A 26,668-nucleotide genomic window follows, 5' to 3' on the forward strand; every position below is an offset into this window, starting at 1 on the left:
CACCCCTGCTTTAATGGCATAGCTCTCTTTTTGGAAGATAGGACATACTATATCCGTACAGAAACAAAACGTTCTAACTCATTGAATATATGCCTATATTATTCTTCTAGGGCCCGAGCACCTTCAGGCAAAGGCCCCATTGTTCTTCTAAAGATAAAATTATTAGCTATAGCAAATCGTCTTTCTGGATGACTTATCATACCCCAATACCCTGGTAGTCCGTGAAAATTGAAAATGGCCTCTCCTCTTCTGTTTTTTCAAGATAGAGCTGTGAAGTTTACTGGCTCGTTATTTTGTACCAGACTGCACAAAAAAGTCACTTGGAGCCATACACCAACCCCAACACGAAGCCGACCATCATGAATTGAACTTGGAAAAAAATCACAGATTTTTGGCCGTTTCTAGGCTCCACATTTGAACAAACTCGTCCGAAAGACTTTTTCCAATCAGCCTCATAATTAGTCTGTTCCTGAGATCTAAAATTATCAAAACTGTGAGTTTTTATCATCGGGTGTGGCTTCAATGGGGGAGTTAAAGTTCAAAGTACTCTTGGCAATGTGCCAAAATCACTAAATTGTTAATAACTCCCAGAGCCAACGTTCAATTGTTATGATATTTGATATGACTGACAAGTGTCAGATTTGTCTTGGTTGTGCAGGTTGGCCCCATTAATGTTTTTAACAGCCATAACTTGGTTGTAATTCAATGTATCTGTGCCCAACTTCCTGAGCTCATTGAGGTTCTTACCCTGAATAGGCCTGAAGGGGGTATTTGCGAATACACTAGTGCACAGGTGTCAAAGTGGTGGCCCGGGGGCCAAATCTGGCCCACCGCATCCTTTTGTGTGGCCCGGGAAAGTAAATCATGATTGCCGACTTTCTGTTTTAGGATCAAATTAAAATTAAGTATAGATGTATATTAAATTTCCTGATTTCCCCCCTTTTAAATTAATAATTGTCATTTTTTAATCCATTTTTTCTGTGTTTTTAGTTCAAAAATCATTTTGTAAAATCTAAAAATATATTTAAAAAAAAGCTAAAATAAACGTTGTTTTAGATCTATAAAAAATGAATATTCAGGGATTTTATTTGAGTTCTTTTAATCCATTTATTAAAAAAAATCTAAATATTATATCTAAAATGGTCCGGCCCACATGAAATCGAGTTGACGTTAACGCGGCCCGGGAACCAACCCGAGTCTGACACCCTTGCTCTAGTGGTAACAAATATTCACTCTTTTCACTTATACATGTCCTTCTGTAAGAAACATTCTTAAAATCTGCTATTGACATTCCTCATTGAAAACATATAAGCTAGGATACCTTGAATTTCATCTTGAATTCACTTTAAAATTGCGGTGTGTGTACTTGCTCAACATTGCTGTCTTGCAGTTGTCCCTTGCTCATGTATGCCAATACGCAGTTTAAAATTCCCATTTCTTTGGCTCTACATTTCTGAGGTATCAAATTGGTACTCGTTAACGGCAGATCCTAAAAGTCAGTTGATTCAGTCTCACGCTCACATTTAGAAAATATGCAATTTGGACAACCCTAATATTTCCAAGAAAATGTGAAATCTTTCTTCGGATACTGTTTTATATTTCTGAGCAGTCTAGAATAAAAGAAGTACAGTCCTTTGATTTTGATTCGTCAGTGTGCGTGTGTAGGCTATCAAGTTGGTGTGCTGTCGATTGATGTTAACACGTGTAGAGCAGCATTGCGTTCGTCATTGTCACACGTTGCCATCTGTACAAAAATGTGCGTGAGCAGGTGTGAGCGCAAGATGGCGACAGCTCAAAGTTGAAACATGAAAGCAACAATTGCAAGTTCTTTAATCTTAGTTCACTAAATACTACATATACTATAGTGAAACTCTGATATTTTCCAGATACAAATATAATTCCAGAAAGGTTTGCATTTTCAAGAGATTAACAATATTGCATATTAGAAGGAAGTGTCAAAGTGTGGTTTGAGTACCAGTGAAAAGCAGGCTTCTTTTAGTAGTAGATCATAGACTGACTGAATTAAATATAATATCTACTACAGTGTTCATTTTTTCTTCTTCAAATAGTTAGGTAAAGGTTTTATGTAAGTATATTCAAACTTTTAGTCCAGCAATACCTTGCCATTTCGCAGATCGACTCTTGCGGATTCACACATTGCGGGAACACAGAAGTCACATTTGGAGATTATTGTTTGGCCACCAGAGTGCTATATCTACCTTTGGGGGTTAAATTATCGTATAGAGAGTTTTAAAAGTACAAATAAATATTTGATTAAATAGAAACCATAAAACACTCCCTACATTGCGTTTAGACACTGGAACCTATTAACTGCGATAAACGAGGTATTATTGTATGTTAAATGTTTTACTTAAAATCGCAGTGTTAATGATAAAACTGTGGCTCATAAAATGAAAATAACCTATTCCTTTTTTTAGCATTTTGGCCCACAAAACTAAAGTGATTTAATCTTCAAACTAAAGTGATTTACTCTTCACCTGCCATTGACCGCAAAAGACGTCCAACTCATTTGAAATGTGAGATGCAGCTTAACTAGAGTTTAACACACATTAATAAGAAGATATACTGTGTATTAAAATACAAAATACAATACACATTCCATTATTTACTGTGTTATACAGCTAGCAGAAATGAAAATTGACACACAAACACCTCAGGAAGACTCATAGACAAGAAAAAAATGTTCATTGGCATCTGCCATATGCTCTCTAAACGCCGGCAAAAACATTATAGCTTCAAAGCTTGAACTGAACTTCTACTACTTGTCTATGTTACTGTTCGTGTATCGAGTGTATGTTTTGGACAACTGGGGTGTATTTCCTTGACAAAACTATATTTTATATTTTATTATTGCAAATTTAATATCCATTAGGCTACTTGTTAGCCTGAAGAAAAGTATAAAAATAGCATTCTGCTATTATTGGCATTTAATGAAAGACAAAAACCATCTGTTGGCAATAACAGAGGTCAAACGTTTTCTGTAACTCTTCACAAGTTTTTCACACACTGTAGCTGGTACTTTGGCCCATTCCTCCATGCAGATCTCCTCTAGAGCAGTGATGTTTTGGGGCTGTCGATGGGCAACACAGACTTTCAACTCCCTCCACAGATTTTCTATGGGGTTGAGATCTGGAGACCGGCTAGGCCACTCTAGGACCTTGTAATGCTTCTTACGAAGCCACTCCTTTGTTGCCCTGGCTGTGTGTTTGGGATTATTGTCATGCTGAAAGACCAAGCCACGTCTCATCTTCAATGTCCTTGCTGATGGAAGGAGATTTTCAGTCAAGATTTCGATACATGGCCCCATTCATTCTTTCCTTTACATAGATCAGTCGTCCTGGTCCCTTTGCAGAAAAACAGCCCGAAAGCATGATGTTTCCACCCCCATGCTTCACAGTGGGTATGGTGTTCTTTCGATGCAATTCAGTATTCTTTCTCCTCCTTCTTCCAGTCCTCTTCTGGATCATCCAAATGCTCTCTAGCGAACCACAGACATGGATGTGTACTGGCTTCCGCAGGGGGACACGTCTGGCAGTGCAGGATTTGAGTCCCTGGCGGCGCATTGTGTTACTGATAGTAGCCTTTGTTACTGTGGTCCCACCTCTCTGTAGGTCATTCACTAGGTCCCCCCGTGTGGTTTTGGGATTTTTGCTCACCGTTCTTGTTATCATTTTGACGTTAAGATCTTGCATGGAGCCCCCGTTCGAGGGAGATTATCAGTGGTCTTGTATGTCTTCCATTTTCTAATAATTGCTCCCACAGTTGATTTCTTTACACCAAGCGTTTTACCTATTGCAGATTCAATCTTCCCAGCCTGGTGCAGGTCTACAATTTTGTCTGTGGTGTCCTTCGACAGCTCTTTAGTCTTGGCCATAGTGGAGTTTGGAGTGTGAGAGACTGAGGTTATGGACAGGTGTCTTTTATACCAATAATGATTTAAAACAGATGCTCTTAATACAGGTAACGAGTGGAGACCTCGTTAGACCTGGTTAGAAGAAACTAGACCTCTTTGACAGCCAGAAATCTAGCTTGTTTGTAGGTGACCAAATACTTATTTTCCCCCACAATTACAGGCCTATCTAATCTTTTCAAGTAGGAGAACTTGCACAATTGGTGGTTGACTAAATACTTATTTGCCCCACTGTACATGTACTTATTTGCCCCACTGTACATGTACTTATTTGTCCCATTGTACATATATATACATATACACATACACATACACCTACACCTACACATACACCTACACATACACCTACACATACACCTACACATACACCTACACATACTCACACATACACACACATACACCTACACATACACACACATACACATACACACACATACACGTACACATACACACACAAACAAACACATACACATACACATACACATACACATACACATACACATACACATACACATACACATACACATACACACACACACACACATACACATACACATACACATACACATACACATACACACACATACACATACATGTACATCATGTACATATACATATACATAAACACAACAAGTATAACCTTTGTATCCTGACTGCCATGAACCCAGCAATACTCCCTGTGCCCTCACACTGACATCTCCCACATTACAAATGTGTATAAGCTGGTGTTGTGGTGTTGGAGTGATCCCCGTGCGGGTATTCAAGACATGTTCAGTTCACCATTGAGGCTTCATGGCTCCTACCTAATTACACTGTGCGTGTGTGGTACAGTAGGCTGGTTCCTAATTACTTGTCTGCGCCCTCTATTCCCCCAATGCCAATAGCTTCTTGCCTCACTGAACCCTCACTGTGTGAGTCTGTATGTTCGTGTGAGGTCATGTTGTTTGTTGGCCTAATAAGGAAAGACACCAAATGTGCGAATGAAAAGTGAGGATTTTTGTTACTGTGAAGATATATTGGCAGACAGAAGACACATTAAAGTGGCCACATTGTGGTTATGTGTGTGTCTTTGTGATGCCCGAATAAGGAAATCATCGTGTTGTGGTACTGGGTTCGGAGGGAGAGCAGCTGAAACGTGTCTCAATACCAATAAAGTGCACCAAATTGAGGCATAATCGCACCAAATCTCTATATATGGTCATATTAGATATCTTAACGCCGCGTTACCCAACCTTTGGCTAATGGGGAGGGCGACAACTAGAGGTGAGATCTTGAGCCAGGGCCCGAAACCCTGAAATTTCAATCATAACTTTGGGTTTGGGTCTGGTCGGTCTTCTCTCATGCTGCAAAAAAAAAAGTATATTAAAACGATGTGTCGTCCGAATTGATTGTCACAAGCATGTCTTTGGCGCAACTAGAAACATTTTGCTCTTCAAATAAACAAATAAACAAATGAAAGTTAGCTTTGTTGGTTTAACTATCTCAGAATTTTAAACAATTTGATCGAGATTTTGGGGGAAAGGGTCGAGAGGGTTGGCGTTTGGGGCTGTCTCCTGTGAATCGGCCAGGGCGTCGAAAGTGAGCTTTGTAACGAGCGCACATGGATTATTAACACGAACACTCGTCAAATTTTTAAGTGGCTGAAACGCATCTTTAAAAGTCCACCAATTAAAATGAAATCAATTCAAATGCCTGCAGCACTAATGACTTTTTAAACAGCTCAGGGAATGCAGCTGTGTGTGCGTTTGTACGTTTACACTTAAACCATCACACACTGACATCACTTTCTCTCAACAGGATGTTCTATTGGCATCTCATTGTTTATTTTGTAGTATCACAAAGTGTGTGTCTAAGTTCTGTCTTGTTTGTGCAGATTTGGTGTGTCAGTGTTTTGAAGTTTTGTGGATTGGTATTTCGTCTGTATGTGCATTTGTCTGTGAATTTTCTGGTTGTTTGTACTTTCTCTGAATGTATGCGTCAATGGGTGTTTATATATATATATATATATATATATATATATATATATATATATATATATATATATATATATATATATATATATATATATATATATATATATGGGTTCAAGTCCAGGTCAGTCCACCTGCGTGGGTTTTCTTCAGGTACTCCGGTTTCCTCACACGTTCCAAAAAACAGGCATGATAGGATGATTGGATGCTCAAAATTGCATCAAGTCAATGTGAGCGTGAATGGTTGTCCGTCCCCTCGTGCCCTGCGATCGGCTGGACCCCGATTCAGTCAGCTGGGATAGGCTCGAGCACCCCCCGCGAACCTAATGAGGCTGAAGCGTTTCAGAAAACGAGATGGGAGAATATGAATACACAATTGTATACTCATAAAATCAAACACATTCAAACACTGCATTATACATTTCTAATGGTAACAGTAGTTTATTGTTTCGAACCATAATTACAGTTTGTTTACAGGTGTGTATTTAATACAGGCACGCGCATGGGCACATGTAGACTTATGGCAAAGCGCTGAGAGCGTGGCCGCAGGGCTTTTCTGATTTGTAGAGTTTTTCTTCTTTTATTTTGTTGTTTTGAAGTCCCGGTGGTCCTCTTAGGGGACCTTGTCTATTTGATGAAGATGATGAGGAAGATCAAGCGTGCCCCGAATCATCGGACCCGTGCAGAAGACGCGGCAGGCGAGCTTTCAAATGAGCTGCCTGATGACATCATTAATGGTGCCTAACTGCGCATAGTTAGGATAAAGGGGAGAGGGCGGGGCCCAAGATGAAATTTGGCCTAATGAGGTCTGGGGGGACCAACAAACACCTCAGGCTATCACAGCACACACGTGCACACACGTTGCCTGTCTTACCATCTGACCCGTCTGTCTGCTCCAAGTTGGCCGCATTCTTTAGCTACTTCACATTCGACCTATTCCTTTCGTGCTCTTTGTTGGACTGCCTGTTTTTCTGTAGTTTCTTTATTTATTTCTTTTACTTTGTGTTGCCCAACATACCATTAATTCTTTACTGTATTAATATTAATAATATTACTATATTTTATACACTAATAATCACCGATAGGCTAATATAAGAGCTTAATTCAACTTCACTTCAAGCATTTCAACCATCATGCTTTGTGGTACTCGGACGTTTCGTCGAAAGACGTTTGGTCCCCGGACGTTTGGTCGACCGGACGTTTGGTCAACCGGATGTTTGGTCGACCGGACGTTTGGTAGAACAGACGTTTGGTAGAACGGACGTTTGGTCGCCGGGTTGTTACTGTTGAAACCAGCTCTCAAAATTATAATCATGAGAGAGAGAGTGAGTTTAATATCTAAATGTCTAATATCAAAATATCAACAGTAAACTCTCATAATTTGACAGCGAGCGAACCCGGCGACCAAACGTCCGTTCTACCAAACGTCCGTTCTACCAAACATCCGTTCTACCAAACGTCTGTTCTACCAAACATCCGGTGGACCAAACGTCCGGTCGACGAAACGTCCGGTCACGATGCTTTGTCCGGTAGATGGATTTTTTCCCGTTTGTTAAAAAAAGAACACATACACTTACAATGACAACATAATGACACTGTTTTTTTTTTCTTTAGTTAATTTGTAATTTTTTGTTAGTTCGATTTGTTTTGTGATGGGGGTTTCAGTTGATTTTTTTAAATATATATTATATAATAATATGAAATATATTTATTTTCGTTCTTTTGTTTTTGTATTTTTGTTGTTCGGGTTTCTTTTCTGTTGTTTTTTCATTTAGTTTTTGCTTTTTCTGTTTTTTATGTCCGTTTTTTTATTTTTTTTCCTTTTTTCTTGATTTTCTTTTTTGGTAAGTATTTTAAATTTTTGTTTTGTTTTTGTCTTTTGTTCTTTTTTGTTTAATGGAATTTTTACTTAGATTTTTGTTGCATTGTTTTGGCATTGTTTTGTCTTTGTCTGTGGCAGGATTCTTGAGTGCCACATAATTTGGAAAAAAATCATTAGGCTGAAATGCATCGTGGGAAATATAATTTTGTTTTTCTTTTATTCTCACATTTAATATCTCTATTTTTTTATTTCCATTTTAACTCATTCACTGCCAGCTATGATAACATTTGATTAGCCCGGGTGTTAAGCCCAGCCCCTGATGGTGATTACCTTGTTGAAACTCCAAAGAGCGCACAGCTGACCTGATGGATTCCTCTTGTCCTGTGCAATGTGTGTTCGTCATGCCAGGCTGGCTCCACGTGTGTGCAAGTGTGTGTATGTGTGTATGTGTGTATGTGTGTGTGTGTGTGTGCGTGACTGTGTATGGGGGTGTGTGTGAAGCTTTGCTCGTTTCAATGTGTCCAAGTCTCACCAGTCTTCTTCTGTCCTGTCCTGTGCTTTTTTCTCTTTCCTCGTGTGTATGTGCGTATGCGTGCACGTGTGTGTGTACGTATGTGCGTAGCTATTGGCAACCAGAGGAGGAGGAGCCCCGGCGCATTGGCTTCGGACATCTTTGAACCACACCTGGGCAGTCACATCCTGCAGGTAAGCAATAATTCAAGTCATCTTTGCTGTAGTGAACATCACCACTTTTAGGTAACATGAGTGAGGGTTCTCGTAAAAAAAAAAACGTCAAAACTTCAAATTCAATATATGAACCTTTCGAAAATGTATCAAAATCAACCATATTTTCATGGAAGGCCTGGCCTTGAATGATCATTGTACCATGCCATTGATCTCAATATACATCTCTCTTTGTCCAAGTCAAATGGATCAGACGTCAATCACTGTCAATGGCCGCCAATGAGTTAAGGTTAACCCCCTCAATCTTCTGTGTGGGCGGGAGTCCAGCCCAGAGTGATCCGAGCGCATTCTTTCTTGGCTCTAATCCAGCCGCTCCGCTTCACATCCCATAATATATTGTTCTAATCCCCTGGGAGTCGACGCAGCAACCCCGCTGCGAAGATGTGATGCTGATTGAAGCGCGGCTTAGATTGGAAGTGACACCCGCAACGCCTTCAGCCGTCGAGCGTGTCTTTGAGTGCAAGTGTGTGTGTATATACCCGTTTGTGAGTGGAAATGTGTCCGCCAGTCTTTTACTCATTCATTTTTCATACCACTTATCCTCACAAGGGTCGTGGGGGATGGTGGAGCTGACTTTGGGTACCAGGCAAGAGACACCCTGAATTCGTGACCAGCCAATCACAGACCTGTTTTTTATAGAGTGCTAATGGAGTCTCGTATTCTGATTAACATGTGGCCCTATTGATAGTTGGGTTGAACAAAAAATAAAAAATTGGATAATACTTAGTGTATTTCAAACAATAATTGTTTCGCTTCATGCTAACGCTAATTGGAATCTATTTATGATGTAGTTGGATAGTATAGCAGCACTTATAGTCATATATTCCTATTCTTGGCTTGGAATGACTAATTTTAGTGTTATTATGTTTCCAATTCAATTTTAGGCAAAAATAAAAATATATAATAAAAATCAAACAACATATACATACGCGATATTATATATATCCACAAATATCACGGATAATGTAGACCAGACATGGCTGCAGTAATCGAAAAACCGCAAAGAAATATTACCCCTATTACTACATACCATACTACATATTTTTTGTTATACAAAAATACAAGTAGAAGTACAATTATCAAGAAGTGCATTTATTAAATTACAGTTATAGGCATATAAAAAGACGGTAATGTATTAATATCTAAATATAATCTATGAATTAAAAAATATAAATACTTCAGGTACTGTAATCACAATGAAAATAGTTCCTCTCTGCTTCATTTAAATAATAATGGAAAAAAAAACGGGTTAATGGGAGCTTTAGTCCAGGTCCTCTTTGTCAGATTCGAGAGGCATTGGATCATCAATGGAATCTTGAGGAGGCGCCATAGGGGCAAAAGGAGGAGAGAAAAAAATATGACATTTATGTCATGTACTCTTTTTTTATTGTAACTCCGTCTGTAACTGGAGCCTTTGATACATTGGCATTGAATTTAAAATCAAATGTGGCACGGGAACTAGCAAAGCTGCTAGCGCGATGGCGTCTGCCATGTCGCTCATTGTCTTCATTAAGACGTCCGACCTCAGGGCCTAATCTCCCTCGTTCGAAGTTGCGCTGGTGTCGCTAAGTGACTCACTGGCATTCATTAGCGCCAAGCTCGGGCACGATCAATCACGCCGCCTCGCTCACCTCGCGTTCTTCAAATGTCATCCACAAACTTCTCACAATCAATTAGGCGGAGGATTAAGGAGGCTAATTTGCAGACACGGCCCACATCGTCACGAATGCATAAAGGTTAATATATGGGCGTTTACATTTACATATAGGTGAGTGCTGTAACGGGCAGGGCCATGCTTGTTAGCGTGGCTTTCAATTCATACAAACATAACCAATGACAAAGTTCATTTTTAATTGGCGTCAATTTTTACTGGTTTTTCCTGTTTGATGTTTTTTGACCCAATGTCATGATTATTGATCTTTTTTCAGATACAAATTTAATTGTTCTATTAATTTTTTTGAAAGAAAATTATATATATATATATATATATATATATATATATATATATATATATACACACAGTGGTACCTCGTCATACGACCGCTCGTCATACAAAATGCTCATTTTACGGGGGAAATTTCGATCGAATAATTCGCCCGTGATGCGGTCAAAATTTTGTGATGCGACCAAGCCAGGTGGCCATGGCATTTTTTTTTGCATATCTTTCGTGTATAACAATATCTACGAGCACGGAACTAATTAATTCAGACAAGTTTCTCATACGACCAGGAAACCCACAACGCGCGGGCAAAAAGAGGGCTTTCTGGGTAATGAAGTATACTCGTGCACACAACACCCATAGGCAATGGCAACCTTTCTCAGAATAAAACTTCATTACCCACAATCAATACGTGGGTTAGCTCAACTATTGTATTTCCTGTTATTCTTTCTCAGGAAAGATGCTCCCGCGATCGTTCTTTAAAGACTATTTCTCGTTGGCAAGTGGCCGTGCGTTATCCTATTGTGATGACATTTGTATGTGACATTATCGAAATATTTTGAAGGGTAGACAAAAACAAACAACTCCTGATGCGTTCCTTTTGAAGACTTCGGCGGAGCGGCCAGGTGGTGTCAACCCGTAGAACTACGTAAGGTAAAAAAGATTACAACAAATTTAGAATTTAGTTTTGTTTGAAGTTACATTAAACATTGAGTGTCTGTATATAGTTATCCAAGTTAATTTAAATTTGTTTGTTCGTTTACGAGTGCATTTTTGCCGTGGATAAAGGACGAGCTCAGTCCCGGAACGGATTAAGCTCGTATCTCGAGGTACCACTGTATGTATGTATATATATATATATATATATATATATATATATATATATATATATATATATATATATATATATATATATATATATATATATATATACATACATATTTATATATTCTTTCAAAAAAGGCCTATTTTTTCTTTAGTACCCTTTTTTAACATTATATTACCATTGTTTTTTTTGATAGTGAATATCAGCCAATGTAAATTTACTTTTTTGTAACATGGATTATTTTATAAGTGTGGCATTTTACATGTGAATTCTTTAATTTGTTCCACAGTCCTCAATATACTACCAACAAAACCGATTATGAATATTTAAAGTGTACCAATTTTGTATGGGTTGTGAGAAACACACCAAAAGATAAGAAAAAGCATTTATTAAGACATTAAAATTAATAACAAACACATGCATAAACATTTTCTAGGAGGCAAACATTTGGCAACTGACAAAACATACAAACACAAAACTCAACAAAGATAACTTTATTGGGGAACAAAATGAAAAATAAAGAATAAAGTTATTTTGAGTTAAGTTGAAAAACTAAATTTAAAAAAAGAATAAAATTATGTTGAGTTAAGTTGAAAAACTAAATTTAAAAAAAAGAATAAAGTTACATTGAGATAACTGTAACAACTCACAAAACACATTTTAGGAGATGCAAATGGGAGGCCAGCGACGTGTTGGCTTTTCTGAACCTGAATAGTTTTATATATTATCAATATATTTACATATATTTTTAATATAGTTAGAGACAGTCATAAGTAGAGCTACCATTGTATATTAAATTGCTGTATTTTTGTTGATAGCCTTCTAATTTTCACCATATATTTTGATTTAAGGTGGATCACTATAAATGGAAATGTGTATTTTCAGTTAGGAGGAATGGTATGGCAATCATATTGATTGGCGACTATATCTGCATTTCGTATTTGCCAATGTCTTCTTATCTCCTTTGTCTGGAAGTATTTCTGTCGTAACAAATTGATTACGCGTACTTTCGTCTGTAAGTCTGTTGTTTTAGTTGGATGCACGCACATTAAAGCATTTCTTTGCTGACAGCAGCTGATGCCAGTCTCACACTATGATTGACAGTCTGACAGGAAGCGATATCATGTCTTAATTTGTCGTCCAAGTTTCTATGATAGCAGCCGGTAACATAAATATGACTTCCTGACAATGACAGGTTTAGGGTTTCAAACAAGTATTTGTCATAAAAATTAGACTTTTGTGACAATGTTGGCGTTTTAAACAGTGAAAGAGGTGTGAAGGAAGAGTTTCAAATCATAGTCATAGTTTCAAATATGTTTTCAAATTAGGACTTAATATCATTTTTTAAGGTTTAAAACAAGGGATAAAGTTTCAAATAAGTTTTGATGAAGAATTTAGCCTAGATTAGGGGCGCTCATTATGTCGATGACCAAGGGACTGCTGGTAGATCACCCTGAGACTAAGATTTCTAAGATTAATGTTTTCTAATGACGCTTCAGTGAAAGTAATGGCTATATATGCCCAATGCAAAAGCTTGTAGCAATCATTCATTCATTCATCCATTTTCTGAACCACATTATCATCACAAGGGTCACGGGGGATGCTGGAGCCTATCCCAGCTGACTTCGGGCACGAGGCGGGGGACACCCTAAATTGGTGACCAGCCAATCACAGGGCACAAGGAGACAAACCATTCACGCTCACACTCATACCTAGGAGCAATATAGAGTGACCAACCATCCTACCAATAATGTTTTTGTAATGTGGGAGGAAACCGGAGTACCCAGAGAAAACCCACGAAGGCCCGGGGAGAACATGCAAACTCCACACAGACGGACCGACCTGGATTCCAACCCAGGACCCCAGAACTGTGAGGCCGACATGCTAACCACTCACCCTCCAGGCTGGTAGCAATCATTCAATCATAATCATAGATTGGACGGCTATCGTCGTCAATGGTTCCCAATGAGTTAAAAACCATTACTATCACTCTCCTCATGTCATGTTGTCCCTGTGTGTTATTGTGTATATGTCAGGGAGGCTGCAGCAGCTGGCAAGGGCAGTCCCCAGAGGCATTGTGGGTAGTGAGGGGAAGGTTATGGCTCCAGTCCCATCAGCAATCTGTTGCCTGTGCGTGTGTCAATCCTATTTGTTGTGTCGCGTGTCACGGCGTTGAGCTCCTCGACATTCTCGCGCTGTTTGTTTCGTCCTTGGCGCTCTCCCTGAGTGGGTGGAGCTTAACTGGACTAATACTGCAGATGAATTAGCAATTCTGGTGCTACATGTAGCAACTTTTTGACTACAGTAATACCTTGAGATACGAGCTTAACCATCCCTCTGAAAAAACACCAAAAATAGGAAATTCCAATGGAAAAAAAATATTTTTATTGGTTCTAATTTATCATCTACTAACAGAGTAACAAGTAACTATCATACCTGTCAACCTCTGCCGATAACTGCCCTTATAAATGATTATGATTCGACCTTACAAACCCCCAAAAAACCTTACAAACACCGTACGAGGTTTTTGGGGGGTTTGTAAGGGGAATCATAATCATTTATAAGGGCAGTTATCGGCAGAGGTTGACAGGTATGAACTATCTAGTGGTTAGAATGTTCAATAATAAAATAAGACATTATTTAGTACAACGAGGAGTGCAAGGAGGCGAGAGTGAGAAAGAGAGAGAGAGAGAGAGAGACAGAGAGAGAGAGAGAGAGAGAGAGAGACAGAGAGAGAGAGAAAGAAAGAAAAAATGACAGAAAAAATGACAAAGAAAGAAAGGAAAAATGACAGAAAAATGACAGAAAGAAAGAAAGAAAAAATGACAAAGAAAGAAAGGAAAAATTACAGAAAGAAAGAAAGAAAAAATGACAGAAAGAAAGAAAGAAAAAATGACAGAAAGAAAGAAAGAAAAAAATGACAGAAAAATGTTGTCATCCTGAGTTGGCAGAATGCAATGCGCTCGTAACATAACATACACTAAATTTAATTTACATGAATTTGGATTACTATACACACTTAAAAATAGGTTTTAATCTTACGTTACACTAAATTTAAAACTTTTTGCGCAATAACCGAGGCAAAAGTATTAATGTATTCCACCGTGGCTTTCGAACCGTAACTTGATGCTTCCCCGTGTCTCAGAACCGAGTGTATTCCAGATCGTTTTTTAAAATTTCTGAACTAGCCACGACTCGCTTTAAAGGTTTCTGTAGGTGTTGAAGGCTCCCCTTTTTCAGATGCTTGCTTGCTTTTAAATCCATGTAAATTTTGATGGCTTTTTTGCATATTATCGACTCGGTCGCGCTATCTCCCGCTAACTGTTTATCTTTGATCCATATTAAAAGAAGGCTCTCCATCTCGTCATGAATGTCACTGCGCAGCTTGGAAATTATGGTTAGTCCTATGGAAGGCTTCATGTCCTTAATAGCGTCCTTCTGCTTCTAGATGGTGCATATTTTTAAGTACATACTCCTCTCGTATTGGTGAGCCTGCTCTGTAGACCACTCTCATGTTTTTCGATTATTTCGTGGTTAATATCGATTGTTATTATATGCCTTTTCTAGGCACTACCCTTCATTGCACCTGCTTTCTTTGGACCCATTCTTTTCCCCTTAATTCTGCACTAGCTAACGTAAAAAAAAACACGTAAAAAAAAGCAATTCTGCGCCTAATGTTCGTGGATATCTTTACACGAGGGAGACGCAGCGAGAAAGACAGTGCGCTGTTATCATAAGCATCCTCTCTCATCTTGGCCACCTGACTGTCTCGTATGCTCGTATCTCAAAATTCTTCTCGTATCTCAAGGCAAATATTTGCTCGGAATTTTACTCGTATCTCAAATTTCTCATATATTTGGGCACTCATAGTTACTACTACTATTACTGTACTTTCTTCAAAGCTAGCATAAAGCTAATGTATCATGAGAACGACGTTAGGATTGGGCTGACAGTTTGTGATAAGATATCTGGCGCAATATAGCTCATCCCTCATCTCAATTTCCGAACCGCTTTATCCTCACTAGGGTTGCGGGGGGTGCTGGAGCCTATCTCAGCTGACTTCGGGCCAGAGGCGGGGGGTACCCTGAATTAGTGGTCAGCCAGGGCACAAGGCGACAAACAACCATTTACGCTCACACTCATACCTAGGGGCAATATAGAGCGTCCAATCAGCCATGTCTTTGGAATATGGGAGGAAACCAGATTACCCAGAGAAAACCCACGCAGGCCTGGGGAGAACATGCGCGCAATATACAAAGTGCTCAAGATGTTAACGTCATGGTTCATTTGTTTTGTGGCGTTGTGCGTGCCCGCTCAACACAATGGCCGCTTAAGAACGTGTCCTTGCATCCGTTTACGCAGCGTGACACGTTCAGGTGTGCGGGCATCAAGCTGTGTCAGAAATGAGGCAAGTGGCAAGACATTCCATTTGATTGGATCGGTTCAGGATGTAACTTGTAGAACACTATCTTTCCTGATTTCTCATGGCACAACCGAGTCAGAGTTAGGGTTACAAATTGGGATTTTAAGACATAATTAGCTCTTTCCTTGCCACTAAACATAATACATGTCTAATCATGTGGCTTTTTCCATCCTTCCACTGTGAATCTAGTAAATTGCTTTGACACTAGAAGACGAAGTCGAATCCATTTGAACTGTGACGTTCATTCCCTGCTTGGCCGATCAGTTGAAATGGATTGGACGTCTGTTGACGTCAAGGGTAGCCAATGGCTACAATGTCAAAATAAGATTAGCATTTGAAAATTGGTTTTCAAGCAGGGTTTGGATTTCGAATGCGAGTTGGCATTGCAGATCAAGGTTTTAAGGCGAAATTGAGTTTTAAAATTAGAGTTTGAAAACAAGTTGAGGTTTGGAATAAAGGTTAGGTTTTCTAGGGTTTTCAGTTGTAGTTTTAAACTAAAATGAAGGAGTTACATTTGAGTTGTAAAAGTAGATTTTAAAGGTTTGGAGTTCAAGCCTAAATTGAAATGAGTTCACTTTCAAGCAGAGTTTTTAGCAAAGTGTTTTTTTTTTAATTTGAGGAGGCTTACACAAGATTAGGTTTAGAATTGCATTTTTTTTCACCAAGAGTGAGTCTTCAAGGGTTTCTAATTAGATTTTGAAACAGGGTTTGAAGTAATGTTTTTAAAACCAAGATAAGGATTTAATTTTTTTTATTTCAAAACAGGATGGGGAATTCAAGAGAAGGTTAGGTTTTCCGATAAAAGTAACAAAAAAGATTAGAAATCGGTTTCAAGCCAGTTTCAAGTACAAATGATCACCCCCCCCAAAAAAAAAAATCTAAGTCAATGTCAATGCAAGCCCAAATGAAGGTTTCTAACTAATATCATCGCTGTACATTCCTGTAGCGTTAAAAGGTAACATCCCAATTCGAACCTTTTGATGTCAGACCCAAAGGGAACCTTTTCCAACCATGATGTCACTTCCTGTTTGGCCTCCACCTTAGCCTGATCGGCTGTCCCGCTTTCCTCATTCTCCCTCTTTTTCTCTCTCTCTCTGGTCGTGATTTCCTTGTTGTCGTGAGCAAGCGGGCGGCCGTGCGCTAATCAAAACGCATGAAGGCCGTCACGCCAAATGAAGACAAATGGAGGACGCCGCCGCTTTGGACTCATTATCCCTAGAAGCGCCGCCCTCCGCCTTCTCATGCTCGCTCTCCACCTTCGCCTTCCCACCTTCCGAAGATGACTCAATTTTAAGCCTCGCGTGACAGCGCCGCTGCAGGTCATCATGATTATTGCGCCTCAGCGTCGCCATCATATACAAGTTCAAGAGCATTCACTGATTGGCTGCTATTGACGACAATAGACTGGGAGGGATGGTTATATTTTTGATGGTTGATGAATCACTGAATATTTTGTGTTGACTCATCGGTTCATAAACGGCAAAGATATCTAAACTTTAAAATCGGTCTTCATTTTTGTGCCTCCTGATTACGTTTTTTTTTTATCTCCAAATTTTTCAGTAGTTTAAATAACGTCGCCATGTTGTTTAGTGCATCGAGTGACTCAGAAAATCTGTACATTAAAGGCATGATGGTATTGGTCCATGCTAAAATAGAAAACCGACTGACTTAAACATGGCTCAAACAAAAACTGGCAAAAATCAGACCAAAAGAGTTTTTGCCTATCACCCAGAGATTCAGTCAGCAGTCATTTGTTCTCAGCTTGTGCGTTTATTTTCAAAGAGGTATTTAATAAAATGCACTCATCTAAATGACTTTCCAGCGCATTTAAAGTAGAGGTCAGGGTTTCAAATTATAGAATAAAGAAAATTGATTTTTGTTTTAAGCACATTTTAAGGCCAAGTTTGGTTGTGAAAGCAATTTCAGGCGTTTAAACAAGAGGCAGGGTTTTGGAAGTATTACTTGATATTAAAACTGTTAGATTTATAGAATAGAATTTGCTTGATTAATTTAAAAAAATGGTGGCCCGGTGGCTGAGGGGTTAGCGCATCGGCCTCACAGTGGGGGACCTGGGTTAAAATGCAGGTCGGTACACCTGTGGGGAGTTTGCATGTTCTCCCTGGGCTTCGTGGGTTTTCTCCAGGTACTCCGGTTTTCTCCCACATTCCAAAGACATGCTTGGTAGCCTGATTGGACACTCTAAATTGCCCCCTAGATATGGTGTGAGCGTGAATGGTTGTTTTTCTCCTTGTGCCGTGTGATTGGCTGGCCACCAATTCAGGGTGTTGCTCGCCTCTGGCCCGAAGTCAGCTTGGATAGGCTCCACCACTCCCCCGTGACCCTAGTGAGAATAAAGCGGTTCAAAAAAATGAGATGAGATTAAAAAATCAGTCAGTTTCTCCACTGACTGACTGCAATTGGAAGAATCAACTTTTGAAAAAGCAAACTCTCTTTTGGTCGCTTTTGTTGACGCAAAGTCTGTCAGCTATCTCATCCATTCAGGATGCTAATTAGCATCAAACATTAGCATTGGCGGTGCCCACTATTTATTGCCAATAAAGATCGTTAGTGTACGTCGTGTGACTGATGAGTCATCATCAGCTACATTTCACGACACTACATCAGCAATGCATATGTCATTGCCTCAAACGATAATAAAAATAATAATTAGCAATCTCGAAGATAAAAAGGAAATAGTGTGAGATGACTTCCTGGTTAACTCATTAGCTGCCATTGACCTGATAAAAAATGCAATCCATTTTGACTAGGTGGGCTGGCAGAGATTGTTGGATTCCTATTTAAAAATGGATGTGACATCTATCCCCGTCAATGTAACCAATGAGTTCGTAGTAACATATGGATATATGTGTGCGCAAGCGTGTGTGTGTTCTGGAAGGGTACGACGAGGTTAAGCATCATCCATCTGGAGAAGGTTTCCAGCGTCCGTCCTTGAATTTGCGCCGTCTGGTCGCTAGGGCAACGGCTTTAACAAGCCATCAGGCGTCACGTGACCTGTCAACACGTCCAAGCAGCCTGCCAGCTCTTTGCTAATGCTAATGTTAATTTCGCCTTTCATTTGTGTCCGCACTGATGTTTTGTTGTTCAAGGTCAAATTAGTTTCTGTAAGGCTGATGTCACTTCCTGCCTTTTTTTGTGTTGAGTTTCGGCTTCACCGAAAGTGACATCATGCATTTATCATGATCATCATGAAAATAGTAAATTAGTGGGCATTATTTGGAGATGTGTACAAGCAGTCCTTCTGGCCCCACCCTTTCCTTTCTCTAGTTTACCCCTCCCTCAGTGGTTTTCATTGACACATTGACCTTTTCTGACTCTCTCGCTCAGCTCTCCCCTCCCTCACCCCTTTCCCGTTGCCTGGCCTCCCGCCCCCTACGCCGATCGATGGCTTCATACTGATCGTTCTATCGCCAATCAGCAAGAAGTTGACCTTTGGGAATTGGCAATGATGGCGCCAAGGTTGACCTTTGCAGCCCCGAATGTCAGTGAGCCAGCCGGCCTGTCGGCACACCCGATGGACATAAAATACCTCAGTTAGACAGGAAGTGATCACAATAATTAGAACAAAACAGGAAGTGCTTCACATCAACGAGAACTACAGTACCACCATATACTATATCAATTAAAAAAATAGAGCTTGATGTCTAATGAGCACTGCGAGCCATTTGGGACAGCACATTTTGTGTCAGCGTCACACTTTTTTTTCTGTTTCAAAGAGAATAATTAACCATTTCCCCTTTATTGTTTTTGGTTTGAAGTACAGTGGTACCTCAAGATACGATCTTAATGCGTTCCGGGACTGAGCTCGTATGTCGATTTACTCGTATCTCAAATGAATGTTTCCCATAGAAATGAACTAAAAACAAATTAATTCGTTCCAACCCTCTGAAAAAAAAAACAGGATATTTGATTTAAAAAACATTTTCATTTGTTCTACTTCGCCCCTTTATGAACAGAGTAACGAATAACTAGTGGTTAAGATGTTTAATAGTACTAAAATTAGACGGATTTTGCAGAGGGGAGAGAGACAGGGACCAGAGACAGCGAGAGCGAGAGACATTTTTACACGGCTAGGTGCTCGTAACATAACATAAACAAATTTAAATGAACTTGGATTACGATACAGACACATTCAAAAATAAATTTAATCTAAGCTTATACTAAATTTAATTCTAATTTTGTTTTACATTTTTATACCTTTCTTTTCCCGGCTTGGCTCTATTTGCCCCGCCTCCACCCTGACTTTCAGCTGCAGCTAAAAGTAACCTATCGAGGGTTGTTTGCTTTTGTCTTCCCTTCAAAATATTCCAAAAATGATGCACACAAATGTCCTTCATTTCTTTGAGAGCCATACTCAGAATTTTAGTGTAAAAATGTGAAAATGAGATGTGACTTATTTGGGGTCATTTTACCACTTTTAAAGTACTAAATGAAGTATTTTGACAGCACTGTTTCACAGTTGCTAGCCAATGAAAATGTGCATGCAGAAAAGTAATAAATATATAATTTAATAAAAGATGATCAAAGTTAGAGGTACTGTCAGTGCCATCCATAGTGCCGACGTGACACTCCTTTTGGTGCATTCGGGACTCGGCTCTGTCACCAAGCGGTTTAAATACATATTTTACCTCACAGTTAGCGAAGAGCCACATGCACCCATCAGAAGAGCCACATATGGCTCCCGAGCCATAGGTTCCCTACCCCTGGCCTAGAATAAGGATTCGGACTATTTTTAAGTCAAACAATATCTATTAAAAAAACAATTATCAAAATGATTGTCAATTCCTTTTGGCTAATTGATCATAACATAATGGCCTTCTGAAGGAAACCATGAATAGTTTGACACCTCTTCCTTACTTTTATTAAAAAAGGAAGTATACGTTATATGCACTGCGATCGGCTGGCAACCGATTCAGAGTGTCCCCCGCCTCTAGCCCGGAGTCAGCTGGGATAGGCGGTTCAGAAAACGAGATGAGACTTTTTTATACAGTAATACCTTGAGATACAAGCTTACTGCATTCCGGAACCAAGCTCGTATGTCAATTTACTCCTATCTCAAATAAATTCTTCCCATTTGTTCCTACCCTCTATTTAAAACCACCCAAAAATAGGATATTTCAATGCAAATATATGTTTTTAATTATTCTAAGTCACCATCTACGCTCACAAAGTAACAAATACCTATCTAGTGGTTTTCATCTGCAAAAAAATGTGAAATTTGCTCCGAATTTTCCTCGTATCTCAAATTTCTTGTATGTTGGGACACTCATATGTCAAGGTATTACTGTAGATAGGAACTAACTAATTTATTTGAGGGGTTGACAGGAAGTAATAGGAAGTACCTCAATTCCATCGAGGCTAAATAGAAAGAAAGTACTTGAGCAAGAAGGACATTCCTCAGCTAACTTTCAGCTGGACTGGAAAGTAATTTAGCTACACGGAAAGTACCTGAGCTACAAAAGAAGTATTAAGTACTTTCAAATGATAATTTCAAGGCTTGCTAGAGGTTTTTTTTTCTCTCTACACTTCATCTTTCATCCAACATGAACGTCCGACAAGGAAAGGAGGTCTTTCTCGTTTTTTTTCTTCTTTTTTTCCCTAAACTCTTTTTCCTTTCATTGCTCATCTTCCCCCATAAATTTCTTTTAATCATGCCAACTCCTTGCTTGATTTCTCTTTTTGCCATACCTCACAGCCTTTTCTTTTACCATTCATTTGTTGTCCTACACACACCCGCACACACACACTTTTCCCATTTGTCACGACGAGGAAGCTCGACAGTAACATTTAAACTGGCTGTTCTGAATGGTTAAAAGATGGCCTCATCTTCATTGTGTTGGTGTGCGCGTGAGGGCGGACGATCGATGCAGTAATCTACAGAAGGTGGAAAGGAGAGAGAGAGGAGAGAGAATGCATGCGGCAGCGCTCGCTAATCAATTGCACCTCTTTCTTTTACTGTCTGAATGTCCTCATTTTACTCATTGGTTGCCATTGATGGCGATAGAGGTCTAATTTATTTTGGCCCCCCAAAAAATATTTATTGGCCCTCTATTGTCATCAATAACAATCAGTGAGGTGTGTTTGTATGGATGAGGGAACAATTTTTTACCTATTTTTTTTCTTTTAGCCTACAATTAACACGTTTAATTTCAAAACTCAAACTATTTTTTGCCCCAGAAGTAGAAAAAAGTATACCAAATTTGTATGAATTATGTATGCAAATGTTTGTATGTATAAATATAAATGGAAAACACAAAAGAAAATTATTTATTAAGCCATTAAAATGAATAAGAAATGCAAAAACATTTTCCAATGGGGTGAAATTATGAGTGACAGCTGAGTAAACGTATGTACACATACAAATTAAAATTACGTTACGCACACTCAGAAAAACAAGGTGGTTGAACTGACGAATGAAGGCACACAAATCAGGAACTCTCCGTCGGCCGGAGCTGCTTTGCCATGACCCTGAAAAAATGAATGGGTGACCAGAAAGGGGCATTTGGTTGGACAGTCATACTCAACGCTACCCCATTACGGAACGTTTTTTTTTGTTTGCCTGCAGCAAGCCATTTTTGGGTCGGACTTGTTACCGTTCTTCCCTGTCGTGCCCGGTGGCCCGCTTCACAGGCCTGCTTTCGTATCCGCCTACTTCACGCGAACCTTAGTCATAATGGAGACGCAGCTTCCTTTTTGCCAATGGGAGCCCAGCGAGGTGTTGCGCGATAGCCAATGAGAAAGCCACTCTACTGTATTTTCACGACTATACGGCGCATCGTATATTTAGCCGCAGTGTCAGTAACGAGTGCTATTTCTGTATTTTACACACACAAAGGAGGCACCGTTTTTATAGACGCAGCCAGGCATGGCAAAACATACACCAGTTTAAACATACACGCTACACCCACACGCTAAAAACACGTTTTTAAAAAGGCAACGGAAGCAAAACTGAGTTCGGTTGTACTTTATTTAGCCATTTTACAACGTACTCACGTCATCATCACCCACAAATCCATCAAAGTCCTAATTTTCTGTGTCCGAATTGAACAATTGTCCAAATGAGTCATCAAAAACGCTGAGTTTGATATGTTCGTCCAGGCGGCCACAATCCATTCGCAAATAGTAGCTAGCTAGTAGCTAGCGTAACTATTCCAACGCTGTCTTCCATGCTTCGTAAAGCTGTGTTGATGTCGATCGCCAGGCCACAATCAATTAAATACACTGAATGCCTTAGAATCAAATTATGGCATGCTTTATAATATTGGCAAATATCGGTAGCCAGAATGTGACTAAAAATTGGGATTTGGTCCCAAACACTAATTTCATCGAAATTACATCTCTGAAACTATATTTTTTAAATACACTGAATGCCTTAGAATCAAATTGTAGCATGCTTTATAATATTGGCAAATATTGGTAGCCAGAATGTGACTAAAAATTGGGATTTGGTCCCAAACACTAATTTCATCGAAATTACATCTCTGAAACCGAAAGGTTGACAGAGTCAAATAGCTTGAAAGGATGCACTCTTGACACACACAAGTTTCTGTAGGAGACATCAGCGCTCACAGTGGAAGAGCACCCATGACATTCACTTCCCACCTTTAAATTTTCCCTTTTAAATCTCCACTCTTATTCTCACACGCGTGCAAAGTGTCTTCTCACGTAGTGCACAGAACTGCATGTTGCATTTAAAAGCTACTTGGAGAAAACCGTTTCAGATTGATACCTTCAATTACCACCCTGAAAAACAAATTTTAAAAATGTACAAAGGGAATGATGTCTGTGGAGAGATAACAGAATATATTATTAGTAGGACTTTGAGTATTATTTTTACGATATCGTGCAGAGGTGTCAAAACTACGTCTTATGAGTCCTCTCTTACTACTTCCATGTATCTTCTCCTAGGGTAGGGGCCGTTATCCTATGGACCAATGGAGGCCTCGCATTGGCAAATAAAAGTGGCTCCGACACTAACTCTAGTGCCGCTACATCGGCCAATGGGAGCGTCGCGTTGGCACATCTCTGTGTTCGCAACATTACCCCGAATGCGCTTCATTGACCAACGAGAGATTCGCATTGGCACATCACAATTTAAATGGTGCCAACTCTAACTCTAAACTTGCCTTAGTGAAAATTTTTCTTTTCATTATACTCCCGTGCATATACTCATTGATTAGCAACAGCGCAACAATGTCATTAAAATAATTTAGATACTTATTGTACTTTAAAAGTGTTGAAATGACAAAAATGCACATATTTATTTTTACTTTTAAATTCTGGGGATGGCTCTCAAGGCATTACATTTAAAAATATGAATTGTTTATGGCTCTCTTGGTCAAAAATTTTCCTAACTCCTCTAGCCCTCTTCCCTGGCAGTTCCACCTTTATCTTCTACCAATATTTTCCCTATTTCTTCATTGGACACGCCCAAACCATTGTAGTCTGGTCTCTCAGACCTTATCTCCAAAATGTCTACGTGTGCGGTCGATTGGTCGCCGGTCTTTTGGTCGCGGTCTTTTGGTCGCACCGACCGCGACAACGGGCGACCAAAAGACCGACGACAAAACAAGGTAAAACAACGCGGTCTACGCATCAATAAAAGCCAACAATGGCTATGAGCAGTTTCACTGAGCCGACGTGTGAGTGTATACGAGTTTGTATGTACATGCGTTGTCCCTTTAAGAAGCTACTACGTCAGTCAGGGTCTTAACAAGTTCTCCAACAAAAAACAATAAAAGTCCGGGAAATTTGGAGCTTTTCTTTAGCCTAATAATTACTAGGGCATTAAGTATGACTAAATAGTAATTCACAGTTTGTATTTAGGGAATTTGAGCAACAATTTAAATGGTAATTATCACTTACCTTCCGGGCGCCCAAAAGACCGGCGACCAAAAGATCGGCGACCAAAAGACCGGCGACCAATCGACCGTGTACCAATGTCTATACTTCACTGTCCCTCTCATTGTTTCATTTCTAATCCTATCCAACCTGGTCACTCCGAGGGAGAACCTCAGCATCTTCCTCTTCGCTACTTCTAGCTCCGCTTCCGTTTTTTTACTTCAGAGCTACTGTCTTTAAGCAATACATCATGGGTGGCCTCACAATTGTCTTTTGGACCGTTCCCTTCATTGTTGCTGACCATCTAGAAAATACACCTGATACTTTCCTCTGCCTTCATATTTATTTGAAAAGCATAACAAAATTAAATCAGATTAATTAGTATTGTGTTTTTTCAAGAGAAATATGTTTTTATAAAATATAATTGGTTTTGGCGGCACACTGGGCGAGTTTAGCGCGTTGGCCTAACATTTCTGAGATTCAGGGCTCAATTGCAGACTTGTATGATCTCCCCGAGCTTGTGGGTTTTTACCGGGTACTCCGGTTTCCTCCCACATTACACATGCATGATGGGCTGGTTAAACACTCCAAATTAACCCTTGGCATGAGTGTGAGCATGAATGGTTGAACGTCTTCTTGTGGCCTGTGATTGGTTGGCCACAAATTCAGGTGTCCTTCGCTTCGTGCCCCCTTAGCTGCTCTCTGAATGAATGAATAGTTCATTTCGGTTGTCTGCCTGTTTTTCGATATTCTGTTTGTTGCCATCAAGAAAATGATTATTTACACTCCTAATATTTACATTCATATTTTATACATAATCACCAAAAATAAAATCTTTGCAATTTGAGCAAAACTAAAACTTGTTTTGTTGTCTTCACAGCTTTTTTAGCATTTTCATCCTGCCTAATAGGACAAAGCAATTTATTGTGACACACACTATTAACTCAACACAAGCGGTCCACACCCAATGAATAAAATAAATAAAAGTACAATCAAAATTGCAATTACCTGCGGAATTTGTGAAGGGTAAACAAATCTGTGCCACCCCTCTCTCGCTCATACGCACTCATACACACACATACACACGCACGCACACACACAAATGTAGCGTTAGCGTTCTAGTTAGCATGCTGAAATGAATACAGTTAGATCCAAAGCAATTTCCTTTTATTTATCTTAGCAGCCGTGCATAAATAAAGGCAAGGGCATCCAGGCAATTAGCATAATTACTAGGAGGCGGTCAGAGCCTCTGTGATTTCCCTCACAGACACACACACACGTATACACACACCGCCATGGGGCGTTTGGGTGTGTGCGTGTAGATAGAGACAATGAAATGTGTTTTGTTACTGTTTGTTGTTTTCTTAACTTGTGTGTGAGTGGACAACTCCTGTGGTCCATTTGTTATATTCACACACAGACACACCTAAAGACTGAGTGTGTGTGTATTATTAATATGCAAATCAGTTGGAGAAACAAGCGCCGGGCCGTAGAAACAATATCCCGTCTGACAGGCGAGGTCAGCTGATTCGGGATCCGCCGCCCGCGCTCGTCTGATTGGTTTGCTGAGCCCGTGGTTGCGTCCGGCTCATGAATATTAACAAGGCCCGCCAGCTGTCGCACATGTGCGAGGCCCCAACGTCTTCGAGACAAACGCAAACTTTTTGTCATGACGGTGATGTGAAAAAAGATGTCTTCTCGGCCACTTGTGGACACATAATGCTGAATTGTGAATGTGTTAGTAGTGGAATCTGAGAATGCTTCTGTGCAGTGTGTGTAAAAATAAATTCTCGGAAGCAGATTTTAATCTGAAGTACCGTATTTTCTCGCATATTAGCCGCCTCTGCGTATAAGCCGTACCCTTAAAATTGCCTTAAAATCGTTGATTTTTACAATCTCTGTCGTATAAGACGTCCCCTGATTTTTTTGTCTGCCTAAACTTATGCTTGGAAGAAGCTGCGGCCGAGTGCCTTCGACGGATTCGCAGTCGACAACAACTCTTCATGATTTAAGATTCTCTCATGTTTTTTTCACCGCCGTTCGTCATTCGTCATCGGGAAGTTTTTCTTGGAGGAAGCTGTGGCCACTCAGTGCCTTCGACGCACTCAGAGTCGAGCCTCAACCTGACCCAAAGCCTGCAATGGGCGAAATTGT

At 39.7% G+C, this 26,668-nt stretch overlaps 1 protein-coding gene across 2 annotated transcripts in view; it reads left to right on the top strand.

Annotated features, from left to right (window-relative positions):
* Window positions 1-26,668, top strand: part of npas3 (neuronal PAS domain protein 3) — a 159,837-nt gene that overhangs the window by 90,612 nt on the left and 42,557 nt on the right. For both annotated transcript variants that reach the window (XM_077620285.1, XM_077620286.1), the window contains exon 4: window positions 8,346-8,428. In XM_077620285.1, the coding sequence (XP_077476411.1) occupies window positions 8,346-8,428 (83 nt within the window). The remainder of the gene's footprint in view (window positions 1-8,345; window positions 8,429-26,668) is intronic.

This window comes from Stigmatopora argus, chromosome 15 (genome assembly GCF_051989625.1).
Source record: "Stigmatopora argus isolate UIUO_Sarg chromosome 15, RoL_Sarg_1.0, whole genome shotgun sequence".
Taxonomy (NCBI): Eukaryota; Metazoa; Chordata; class Actinopteri; order Syngnathiformes; family Syngnathidae; genus Stigmatopora; species Stigmatopora argus.